This window comes from Trichomycterus rosablanca, chromosome 6 (genome assembly GCF_030014385.1).
Source record: "Trichomycterus rosablanca isolate fTriRos1 chromosome 6, fTriRos1.hap1, whole genome shotgun sequence".
Classification (NCBI taxonomy): Eukaryota; Metazoa; Chordata; class Actinopteri; order Siluriformes; family Trichomycteridae; genus Trichomycterus; species Trichomycterus rosablanca.
In genome coordinates, this window is record NC_085993.1 from 15,770,647 (window position 1) to 15,784,442 (window position 13,796).

The window sequence follows — 13,796 nt, forward strand, 5'->3', positions numbered from 1 at the left end:
TACAGAGCAGGTAATATTTAGGTGGTGGATCATTCTCAGCACTGCAGTGACACTGACATGGTGGTGGTGTGTTAGTGTGTGTTGTGCTGGTATAAGTGGATCAGACACAGTAGCACTGCTGGAATTTTTAAACACCTCACTGTCACTGTCGGACTGAGGATAGTCCACCAACCAAAAATATATCCAGCCGACAGCGCCCTGTGGGCAGCGTCCTGTGACCACTGATGAAGGTCTAGAAGATGACCAACTCAAACAGCAGCAATAGATGAGCGATCGTCTCTGACTTAACATCTACAAGGTGGACCAACTAGGTAGGAGTGTCTAATAGAGTGGACAGTGAGTGGACATGGTATTTAAAAACTCCAGCAGCGCTGCTGTGTCTGATCCACTCATGACAGCACAACACACACTAACACACCACCACCATGTCAGTGTCACTGCAGAGTTGAGATTGATCCACCACCCAAATAATACCTGCTCTGTGGGGGTCCTGATCATTGAAGAACAGGGTGAAACCGGGCTAAAGCAGTATGTAGAGAAACAGATGGACTACAGTTGACCTGTAAAAGAAAAACAAATTTTATTCTGCCACAAGTTTTCACTTGAGGGTGCATTGAAACATAACATCTTCCTAATAAATAAGTGCCTACATGATATGAAATATAGATGTGCTACAGAATACAGAAGCCTGGTGTTTAAAGCTTTGGGCATATACATATATACACAGCTTTTTTATCTATAAGCATTTTAGACTCTTTAAAAAAACTGATTCTTACAGTTTCTCAGAACCACGAGCTATAACACAAGTTTAAAAGTGAAACAGAAGAAAAATAAACAGTTAAACACAGATACATGTGGACGCTTTCATAGTAGATTTGACGGTTATTCTACACAAATGCAGATTCGTCTTACCGCACCGTGGGCACACTGCATCAATGACTTAAGCAGGGGGAACGTCCCTTGCCTTACTCTGATGGCGAGCCAGCGGCTAGGCACAATATATAAAAGTCACTTAACAACAAAATACTCTTTACACCTGTCACTATTATTAAAATGAAGCAGAACACAGCAGTGTGTCACTCTTGTTTGATTGTGTTGTCAGACTGTGGTGTTGGGACTCATCTTGTATTAATACTGTCTTGACAGGTACTTCAGTAATGAAAGTGATGGCCTCTGATGCTGATGACCCGACCTATGGGAGCAGTGCCAGGATAGTGTACAGTGTTCTGGATGTGGAGAAATTCTTCACAGTTGACAGACAGACTGGTAAGGACATATACCCTTTGTACAGATATGAATGATCGGACCAGCACGGACTGTTCTCTCCAAACAATAACACTCGCCTCCAGAATCTGATTTCAACTCTCTCCTCTGAGTCGTGCTTAGTGCAGACTTTTTTTATATTCATCTGTCATATCATACATTATAAAACAGCGAAACTCAGAGAAACTATGCCTTGTTTTTAATCCTTAGCATTAAGCATTAATAAAGGGACGTAGCTCTAGTGGCTAGTTTTCCAGGGCAGATTTTATTTGAAATTGTCCAAAATCTGAACTGCTAAAATCTGTCACAAAGAGCAAATGAGGACCAGAATTTATCTTGCAGGTGGTGTTTATGTGTTCAGGTTTTACTGCCCCTTTTATAATGTATTCATAAGCTACACCCAAAAACGAAAACTAATATTATGTAATCGTATCATTTGAATACCAACAGTACTCCATAAAACTAAACATAATAGCAACTAAACTGTTCAGATGACACTCATTTTGTTAGGTTATCATGCTGGTTTTAAAGATAAAGATCATGCATATTCACAGACTATAGTACAGTGCCAAAAAGAATTCTGGGAGGGAAAAAAAAAATCAGTTTACCTTATCATTAATGCACCATTCATATTCTAAAATCTGCCAGTGTTGGTTTGTTAATGGTTAATATACTTTGGTTAATTTAGTTGTTAGAGTATAAGATAACAATGCAGTGACATAGGCATTGACTTTAGCCAACTCACACTATACAGTTTGTCCAACAATGTCAGGTGCCATGATAACAGTTGGTGCCTGTTCAGAAAAGAGCAATGAGTCAAATACAATATTAGTATATACTGTATGAAAATAATTGTATTTCTTGATGTTTGAAATAAATGTTGCATTTTCTAATGTTTGACATCATAAACAAATTAAAACAGCCAAACTGGTCTTTGGTCTAGTAATCAGGTTGTTTAGTACCTCTACACCAGCCTTTTATGGATGCCTTTGTGGATGACCGGTTGCGTGTGCGTCGCTTACCTGGGGAACACATGGCACCAGGATGCACTATGGTAAGAAGGCAAGCCGGCGGAGGCAGTGTGATGATTTGGGCAATGTTCTGCTGGGAAACCTTGGTTCCTGCCATCCATGTGGATGCTACTTTGACACTTACCACCTGCCTAATCATTGTTGCAGACCATGTACACCCTTTTATGGAAACGGTATTCCCTGATTATTGTGGTGTCTTTCAGCAGAATAATGTGCCCTGCCACAAAGCAAAAATGGTTTAGGAATGGTTTGAGGAGCACAACAACGAGTTTGAGGTGTTGACTTGGCCTCCAAATTCCCCAGATCTCAATCCAATCGAGCATCTGTGGGATGTGCTGGAGAAACAAGTCCGATCCATGGAGGCCCCACCTCACATCTTACAAGAGTTAAAGGATCTGCTGCTAACATCTTACCAGATACCACAGAACACCTTCAGGGTATATATATACTGGGAAAATATGATGCATTGTCACAGATCCATTACATAGAGAAACACTATAAATTAACTAATTTTTGACTAATGACTGAAGACCTGGGATTTCTTAATATAAGATGACAATTACTGACCTGCAGGCAATAGATGAATTAAAAGTAATAATAAATAATAAATTCCACATTCACAGTTAACAGGTAATTTATTTGTATTACTTATATTCTTGTATTACTATTATTAGAAGTAGTAGTAGTAGTAGTAATAATAATATTAATAATAACAATGTTTTCATCTCACTACTGAGAGTTAAAAAGCTTCTAAACAGGCCATGAATCTACCTTAGAAACTGAAGGCCCCTCATAATCAAATTCCCATTCAATATTTGACAAAATCATTCAATATTTGTTAATATCAAGGCTATCCTTTGTGTTTCAAAAGCTTGTCCACCTTACGCTTGTGTCTCAGAGGGTGTAAATCAATTTTTGGCTTTGTAGGCCAGCATCAAGTTTTTGAAGCAACAGGAAGCTGTTGAAGGGGCAACATTAAAATTTGATGTGGTAATTTTTAAAATATAATAAACAAGTATTAGTACTTACATTTTAAAGCCTCTTCTTTTAGGGGTGGTAAGCCATTGGCAGGCCAGTAAAACAGGGATAATGTATGTCCATGTCTGTACATCATGTTCTTCCTCAGCCAAAAAGTTCTTACACCTTCCAGCAAATCAGGGATCACTAAAACAGACTCTGTCCATAGTTATTGATCTTAGTCTTTCATTAGACAGCTCAGGGAGCATAAGTAGTTGGTGTTGTTTGAACTGTAGAAAAAAAAATATTGTTTTGTCTTTCATGTTCTGAATCTTTGATGAATTTAGCTTATTACAATCCTTTAATCTCGTTGTCAAGGGTGTTTTGGAACTCTTTGAAATTTGGTTGCAATATGTGAGGGGAGAAAAATCATCAGTGTACTTTGTTTTCACCCTTCAAAATTCTCTGGATGTCTAATTAATTATGAACTAATTAAACAACTTAAATTTAGGTTGTGGTTAGAGGTAAACCTAAATATCTGGTTTCTTAATTGGAGAAATCCCTGTAGGGGTGTGTGTGTGTGTGTGCGTGTGTGTGTGTGCGTGTGCGTGTGCGTGTGCGTGTGTGTGCGTGCGCGCGCGTGCGTGTGCGTGTGCGTGTGTGTGCGTGTGTGCCCTGTGCTGGACTGGAAACCTGTCCAGGGTGTTTCCTGCTTTTTACCCACTGAGTTGTACCCACCACAACCCTGAATCAGAATCTTTATCTTTTAAAGGCACTGTACTGTACACATGTATTGCACACTTTATCAGATGCTATACTGTTGTTATTGCTGCTGTGTCATTTATTCTTTGTTTACATATAGTATAACTTTTCAATTCTCTACTTGAAGTCTTCAGTGTACTGTACTGTACATCTTCATCGTACAACTTGTCTGATGCTGTTCTGTTTTATGTCTTCTGTGTTTGCTTCATTCTATGTTTATGTAGTATACCTTTCTATAATTTAATTAGATGTTTATATGTTAACACCTGCATCAAGAGAAATTCCTTGTACACCTGGTACTTTTGAAATAAAGATAAATAGAATAAAGTGGTAAAAAAGGCAATAAATGAATGAATGTATGTAATGGAAGTGGGAGCTTGCATCACAGTGTGTTTATTTATTTATTTATTATGGTTATTATTATTATTATTATTATTATTATTATTATTATTTCTAAATAGAATAAAGTGGTAAAAAAGGCAATAAATGAATGAATGTATGTAATGGAAGTGGAAGCTTGCATCACAGTGTGTTTATTTATTTATTTATTATGATTATTATTATTATTATTATTATTATTGTTTTGTTATTATTATTATTATTGCTATTGTTTTTATTATTATTATTATTTGATTATTATTATTATTGTTATTATTTTTATTATTATTATTATTATTATTATTATTATTATTGTTATTATTTGATTATTATTATTATTGTTATTATTTTTATTATTATTATTATTATTATTATTATTATTATTATTATATGTTATTACATACTTTTTTATTGTTTACAGGTTTATATACTCATGCTCAAGGAATGATTATCCCCTAACTTTAACACTTACTTAATTTTTATCCATATTTAATTCCTAGAAGCATTCCTAGAGTTGCTTCAAGATAATGTTTTATATTTAATAATAATAATATATGCAAAATGCAAAACCCACAGACAAAAATCAACCCAAGCATTACGCAAAGTGTTGGGCACAGTAAAAATGTCAAAAATTTATAGTATTTACTGATCTTAGTGTTGCTATAGGTTTGTGGAGACACATCAAGACATTTTTAAGTTTACAGCACAAATATTTTGCAAACATGTGCTAGCCTGGCTCCGAATAGGGCTTAAGAGATTAGATCTTCAGGACACAAATGACCGTATACACTCCCAACTACTTTGGGGCAGATGTAAACAGGGCTTTAGATGTGGTAGATGTGCATCGCCATTTCTTCAAACAGTTAATGTTAATATGACCTTTCAATGCTGGCCTCTCTCTCTCTCTCTCTCTCTCTCTCTCTCTCTCTCTCTCTCTCTCTCTCTCTCTATCTCTCAAGGAGTGATTCGGACAGCGGTGGCTGATCTTGATCGGGAGACGCAGGATCGCTACGAACTGGTCGTCAAGGCAACAGACATGGCAGGCCAAATGGGAGGTCTTTCTGGCTCCACCACGGTGACCATAGTGATCACAGACGTAAATGACAACCCTCCACGCTTCCCTCAGAGTGAGTGCTTATTAAAAAGGTCTTAAAACAGACATGCCATTAGAATTGGCCTTTCCATGACTCGTCTTAATGTGGGTCTGCAAAGAGCTTTTGCCCAATACTGAAAAAAGTGTAACTGGCAAAATAACACTTTGTGTATACAATAGAACAATCAGCACTGTGGTTAAACACGCTCAAGCCCAATTAAAAAAAAAAAAAAAAAAAAAAAAACTTTGGGATGAACTGTAATTAAAGCTGACAATAATGATCTGCATTTTTTATTCAATTGAAAACAGTACAAAGGCAAGATCAACTAATCAACTTCAATTTAACTATTTTCTTACTATGAGTCTAAGCTGTTCAGGAACATTTATAAATAGGACATTGTTTATATAAAGCATGTATAACTTGTTTATCCAAATGCATGTACCCTCAGTACCCTCACTGCCTTCACAGATGTGCAAGTTACCCCTACCATTGGCACTAAAACATCAAAACAACATCGATTATTTTTAAAAGCATTAAAATGATTCTTCATGGACCATGGCACACCTTTTCACCTTATGTAAGTCCATTGGCCTAGAGCAGGCCTTGATCGCGCCTCATTCAAACAGGTCAGCATGATTAACATGAAATGTAGCCACTGTTTCTTTAATTTGCGGTTTGTTGCCATAGCTATGCTTCAACCCGCCTAAAGCACCGCTAATCTAGAAAGTTTTTATTCATCAGTAGCCAGTTTGCACCATTTTTGCATTTTCCCTTTTGTAACCTACACTGTTTGTGAAGACGAGTGTGCAACCAAGCACAAAGAAACCAAAAACGGTTCGATTCGGAGAAGAACTCTTTAAAGATGGCTGTTTCGTTCATACGTGGAAGTAGCTGATGGAGAATATTTAGATCTCATAATACATACAGAAATTTTAACCCTACAATCTGACATTCTTATAAAGTCAAGAGCCTCTGCTGGGCAATTTTGGAACTTTGCTGGCTGAGGAAAACTATTCAAACATAAGAATATGTGCCACATATTTGACAGCATTTTTGGATCAACCTACTTCTATTGGTCCACCCTTACTGATGAACACTTGGAAGCCTGCTTGAGAATTGGCATCGGCAGCTATTGTCTACCTGGCTGACACCATTCAGAGCAAATCATTAGAATAAGGTTAGTGTGATTTTTCAGTTGCTGGCCCTGTAATGCTTGTTGTAAGGGTCTAGTTACGGCTGACGCTAACAGCCACTGCTTCACCTGAAAACATTGCTCTGGGGTTCAAATAAGTCTAGCTCTGGTGCAGACAGTGCTGTGTAAATGTGATCCAATTCCTAAAGTCAAACCTTTAGTTGTGTGATTAGCTGAACTTATGTTACCTTCTCTTTTAACTTTTACAAATGACTGATAATGGGACGCCTGAACTGCCAAAAACTAACAGATGAAACGGAATGTATTTGTGATCAATTTGGCCGAATAAGCCATTAAACACAAGTACCTAGAGGAGAAGGCATCTCACACAAGTCACAACATCTCAACAACTTTAAATGAATCATTTTGTATGGAAGTGAGAAACGCTGACTGAAAAGCTTTCCATAAACAACCTGTTAATGATGACAGCCTGCTACAGAGTTTCTAAGAATCAATATCAGGTGCTGACTTGAGTATCTGGAAAAAGTGTGAAAAATATTAACAAAATTGATGCAAACACACACACACACATGTGAAAACCACAGCCACTACTTCTTTGAAAAGATTTTTTTACAAGACTATTGTGTCTGTGGGATTTATTTATTTATTTTTGCTTAAACAACCTTATGTGATGCCAGGCACTTATGATAAATGAGAAAGCCAATAATAACAGTTTTGCAACTGATATTCCAGTTAATCTCAGGGTCAAGTATTTTCTGGGGTCAAGGGGTTGTGCAGGCCACTGGAGTCACAACAGACCTTCACATGCTAGAGCATGAAAGAGCATTCCCCAAACTGTTTCCACAAAGCTAGGATTATTTAATGTAACTATCAGGCAAAAAACTACCTAGATAATTAGTGTCTACTTACTTTGACCCAGTGGTATATATTTCAATCAGATCATTTTAATGATTGAATTTTACACAGTCTGGCCTATAGCGCAATAATAGCCGCTACTTTCCACAACATTATTGTGTGGATTTACTTTTATTAAAAAAACTGCCATTGATATGGGGAAGTTGTAGTCTAGTGGTTAGAGTACTAAACTAGTAATCAAAAAGTCGCTGGTTCAAGCTCCACCACTGCCAGGTTGCCACTGTTCAGCCCTTAAGCAAGGCCCTTAACCCCTTAATTGCTTAGACAATACAGTAGACCCTTGACTTACGAATTTAATTGGTTCTGAAGGGCTGTTCTTAAGTCAAAATGTTTGTCAGTTAAACCTGTTTTTCCCATAAGAAGTAATTTAAATATAATAAAACCGTGCCAGACCTCCCAAACCACCCCTACCTAACATTTCTAATGTCTAAGGTCTTTTTTGTTATAAATACAAGAATATTTTTCCTTAAATCTTAAATAATAGAATAGACATTCTTGTAATAAACAATAATAAACAACAATACACAGTAGTACTGTACAGTACATAAAAACACACACATCACATTTCAGTACAGTACGTGTGCTGTACCATACACCATAATACATTTCCTTCTTTTTTTAAATACAATGTATCTACCCAAAACAACAATAACTCTCCTATTTCTCTATTATTTCCTTCTTTATTTCAATAGTGTTGTATTTTGTAGGTGCACAAAAGAAAGAATATTTTACTCAGCTGACTTCCTTCTTCTCTCTCACTAACTGTCCCCTCTGTCTGATACACAATGACATCTACTGGCAGGAGTAATTATACAACACATCAAATAGTATATGTATATATATATATATATATATACAGTGTATCACAAAAGTGAGTACACCCCTCACATTTCTGCAGATATTTAAGTATATCTTTTCATGGGACAACACTGACAAAATGACACTTTGACACAATGAAAAGTAGTCTGTGTGCAGCTTATATAACAGTGTAAATTTATTCTTCCCTCAAAATAACTCAATATACAGCCATTAATGTCTAAACCACCGGCAACAAAAGTGAGTACACCCCTAAGAGACTACACCCCTAAATGTCCAAATTGAGCACTGCTTGTCATTTTCCCTCCAAAATGTCATGTGATTTGTTAGTGTTACTAGGTCTCAGGTGTGCATAGGGAGCAGGTGTGTTCAATTTAGTAGTACAGCTCTCACACTCTCTCATACTGGTCACTGAAAGTTCCAACATGGCACCTCATGGCAAAGAACTCTCTGAGGATCTTAAAAGATGAATTGTTGCGCTACATGAAGATGGCCAAGGCTACAAGAAGATTGCCAACACCCTGAAACTGAGCTGCAGCACAGTGGCCAAGATCATCCAGCATTTTAAAAGAGCAGGGTCCACTCAGAACAGACCTTGCGTTGGTCGTCCAAAGAAGCTGAGTGCACGTGCTCAGCGTCACATCCAACTGCTGTCTTTGAAAGATAGACGCAGGAGTGCTGTCAGCATTGCTGCAGAGATTGAAAAGGTGGGGGGTCAGCCTGTCAGTGCTCAGACCATACGCCGCACACTACATCAAATTGGTCTGCATGGCTGTCACCCCAGAAGGAAGCCTCTTCTGAAGTCTCTACACAAGAAAGCCCGCAAACAGTTTGCTGAAGACATGTCAACAAAGGACATGGATTACTGGAACCATGTCCTATGGTCTGATGAGACCAAGATTAATTTGTTTGGTTCAGATGGTCTCAAGCATGTGTGGCGGCAATCAGTTGAGGAGTACAAAGATAAGTGTGTCATGCCTACAGTCAAGCATGGTGGTGGGAATGCCATGGTCTGGGGCTGCATGAGTGCAGCAGGTGTTGGGGAGTTACATTTCATTGAGGGACACATGAACTCCAATATGTACTGTGAAATACTGAAGCAGAGCATGATCCCCTCCCTCCGGAAACTGGGTCGCAGGGCAGTGTTCCAGCATGATAATGACCCCAAACACACCTCTAAGACGACCACTGCTTTATTGAAGAGGCTGAGGGTAAAGGTGATGGACTGGCCAAGTATGTCTCCAGACCTAAACCCAATAGAACATCTTTGGGGCATCCTCAAGCGGAAGGTGGAGGAGCGCAAAGTCTCGAATATCCGCCAGCTCCGTGATATCGTCATGGAGGAGTGGAAAAGCATTCCAGTGGCAACCTGTGAAGCTCTGGTAAACTCCATGCCCAGGAGAGTTAAGGCAGTTCTGGGAAATAATGGTGGCCACACAAAATATTGACACTTCAGGAACTTTCACTAAGGGGTGTACTCACTTTTGTTGCCGGTGGTTTAGACATTAATGGCTGTATATTGAGTTATTTTGAGGGAAGAATAAATTTACACTGTTATATAAGCTGCACACAGACTACTTTTCATTGTGTCAAAGTGTCATTTTGTCAGTGTTGTCCCATAAAAAGATATACTTAAATATCTGCAGAAATGTAAGGGGTGTACTCACTTTTGTGATACACTGTATATAGAAAGAGAGAGATAACTTGTTTGTGACATCACGTGTTTCACGAATTTTGGTTCGTAATCCGAAATTTGTTTGTACGTTAAGTTGAAAAAAATCGCTCGTATGTCCGTATGGTAAATGGTTTGTAAGTCAAGGGTCTACTGTATACTATCACAGTCAGTCACGTGCACAGATAGACCCCTAGTGGTGCTCAAGCACCTGCCCTTTTGCCCTGGATGAGAAAAGTGCCCTTTCTGCTGGAGCCCAATTTTTTTCTACATTTATCAATATTTAAAAATAAATATTACCCTCTCTGTCATCAATTCCCCCAAAAGTGTTTCACTAGTTTTGTTTTATTTAAAATCTTACTTATTTTGATGTGAAAGTGTGAAAAAAAAAAACATGAGCACAAACATTTTGCAGGAAAATGTCAAGTAGCTCTCACAGTAAAGTGTTGAAAATAGATACAAACATACAATATTTTATAATTACAGCATCCTGGCCAAAACGCTGTGTAGGAAAAGTCACCTTTAGTAAAGGAGTTATTTTCATGCAAGCATTTATACTTCAACAGTTGAGGTTTACAAATGAGGAATAATTTTGCTAGGTAATTAACATTACAAACTAATATATGTAGAAGGCTAAATATAATGCTCAGCATAAAAAAATGATGAATAAATAGGAAAATGTTATTTAACTGTCTGTTTGATTTTATTGCATAATAATAGGCCCATTGTAACATTAAATACCCAAAGTGGGTTTCTGATTTGAAATCAAAGGTAGGTCTTAAGTTGAGCAATTTTTTGAGGATAATTTAATATATTGTTTGGTTATTAAAAAGCGCACAATATGGCCTTGTTTTTGCCTGTTTTTTATTTATTTATTCAATTTGATAATTTAAGTTATTTGATTAGATGTGTATTGATTGTGTTAACAAAAATAAACACAAATATCCTACTGTGTTTTTTTTATTTATTTTATTAATAATTTTGGCGATGGGTGCCCTTTTCTTTGCTTGAGCACCTGCCCCCAAAAATGTCTGTGCATGTGCCTGATCACAGTACTGTAAGTTGCTATGGATAAAACTCTGCTAAATGCCGAAAATGTAAATGATATGGGTAGAATGTCTGGCTTGCAGTCCGGTCATTTAATTCATCAATTGTGATGAGGTCAAGCAGAGTATTTATTTTCCTCTACCTAACTTTACAATTGTCACTGTAGAAGACAACATCTGTACCTAAACCCAGTTTACTCTCAGCCTGTCAGATAATGGTGTTTTGTAAGCTATACATGTGCTTAATATTATGGACAAATATCTACACTCTTTGACAATGTAATGTATAATCAAATAAACATAAGTGATTTACGGCATACCAGTTCAGTTATTAGGATGCTACAATTAATACCAAAACACTGCTTGTTTAGGAGTCTGGAATTCAGAAACGTAATTCATTAAGCTGATAATTAGCTGTCACTATTTAATGATTAACTGTTAACTGAGAAGTCTGTCAGAAAAACTAGCATAACGGTATGTAGGCTTTTTTTACTAATGGTTCAGGTTCAGAGTTCAGGTTTTTCTGCAATAACTATAGCTAGAAGGTGTATACAATCAATGACATTGTGGCAACAGTTTGGAGAAAGCTCATTGCTGTTCTAGTATGACTGTATAGACATGGTTTGACAATTTTGGTGAACAAATGCACACACCCAGGAAGGCCTGGTCAGAATTTAAGCCAGAATATAAAACAGCACTTGTTTACTGTTCCTGTTGCTGACGTTGTATTTTTTCTTTTAGCTCTACTTAATTATCAGCCGTTGACTATTGGTAAATTGACACCTCTACTAGAATCCACATTAGTGTTGACAAGCAGTAGTTCACAGTGCAGCAGTACTGCTAGTGGTGCAGTTGTACATTGATGTGGATGGAGGAAAAATTGATGGAAGATTGCAACAAAGGATTATTTGAATGGTGGATAAATAACTTTGATCAACCTACAAACAAATTCAAGCGGACCTGCAGACACAGGGTGCAACAGTGTCAGCTCACACTGTCCATCGTCATCTAAATGAAACTGGACACAATGGTTGGAGGCCCAGGAAAGCCCCACTGCAAAAAAAAAAAAAATCAAAATACAAAACTGGAGTTTGCCTATAGATAGATAAGTCCAAAATCGAACAGAACAGAAAATTAAATTATAAAGAAAATAACAGTACAATAATACATGATGGAGGTTCACTGATGTTTTGGGGTTGCTTTGCTGCTTCTAGCATACGATGCATTGACTGTATGCATACATTAGGAAATCTAAAAACTACCAAAGAACTTTGGATCATAATGTAGGGCTCAGTCTCAGATATTTAGGTTTTTGTCAGGACTCAAAACATACTTTAAAAAGCATCCAACCTGGAGCAGTTTAGAAGAAAAGAATGGTACGAAATTTCAGTAGAGATGTGTCTCAAACTCATTTATGGTTACGGTAAGTAATGAATTTTAGTTATTGTTTATAAAGTTAAATATTAGGTGGGTGTGCGTAATTTAGTCCAGTCATTTTCTGAAGTTCCTTGTGGAAATGATATCAGATTCGATTTTTATTTATTTTTTTATTTTTTTATCAGCTTTTGTATTGTTCCAATACAAACAAAAGAAATATACACTGATCAGCCATAACATTAAAACCACCTCCTTGTTTCTACACTCACTGTCCATTTTATCAGCTCCACTTATCATATAGAAGCACTTTGTAGGTCTACAATTACTGACTGTAGTCCATCTGTTTCTCTGCATGCTTTGTTAGCCATGCTGTTCTTCAATGGTCAGGACCCCCACATGACCACTACAGAGTAGGTATTATTTGGGTGGTGGATCATTCTCAGCACTGCAGTGACACTGACATAGTGGTGGTATGTTAGTGTGTGTTGTGCTGGTATGAGTGAATAAGACACAGCAATGCTTATGGATTTTTTAAACACCTCACTGTCACTGCCAGACTGAGAATAGTCCACCAACCAAAAATATCCAGCCAGCGGCGCCCCATAGGCAGCGTCCTGTGACCACTGATGAAGGTCTAGAAGATGACCAACTCAAACAGCAGCAATAGATGAGCGATCGTCTCTGACTTTACATCTACAAGGTGAACCAACTAGGTAGGAGTGTCTAATAGAGTGGACAGTGAGTGGACATGGTGTTTAAAAACTCCAGCAGTGCTGCTGTGTCTGATCCACTAATACCAGGACAACACACACTAACACACCACCTCCATGTCATTGTCACTGCAGTGCTGAGAATGATCCAACACCTAAATAATACCTGCTCTGTGGTGGTCCTGTGGTGGTCCTGACTATTAAAGAACAGGGCGAAAGCAGGCTAAAAAAAGTATGCAGAGAAACAGATGGACTACAGTCAGTAATTGCAGAACTACGAAGTGCTTCTATATGGTATGTGGAGCTGATAAAATTTACAGTGAGTGTAGAAACAAGGAGGTGGTTTTAATGTTATGGCTGATCAGTGTACACATGAGCACCAAAACTTGCAAATGCAGCAGTTTTCTGGATGAAATAAAGCATTTTCTGAATACATCATGGGGTGCCATTATTTTTGAGCATAATTGTATATTACGTTTTTAAAGCAAAGTGAATGTAATATATTGTTCAAGAACTATTCAAAGCTTTCATAAATTATATGTTCATGGTATATCAGCTCCTGTACTGTCATATGCTGTTTGTAACAGAATAAGAAATCTGATTTATCAAGAATGGCTGATTT

At 37.4% G+C, this 13,796-nt stretch overlaps 1 protein-coding gene across 2 annotated transcripts in view; it reads left to right on the top strand.

The window, feature by feature from the left end:
* Nucleotides 1–13,796, top strand: part of LOC134316305 (cadherin-22) — a 152,339-nt gene that overhangs the window by 45,975 nt on the left and 92,568 nt on the right. For both annotated transcript variants that reach the window (XM_062996651.1, XM_062996650.1), the window contains exons 3-4: nt 1,147–1,266; nt 5,351–5,518. In XM_062996651.1, coding sequence (XP_062852721.1) covers nt 1,147–1,266; nt 5,351–5,518 — 288 coding nt within the window. The remainder of the gene's footprint in view (nt 1–1,146; nt 1,267–5,350; nt 5,519–13,796) is intronic.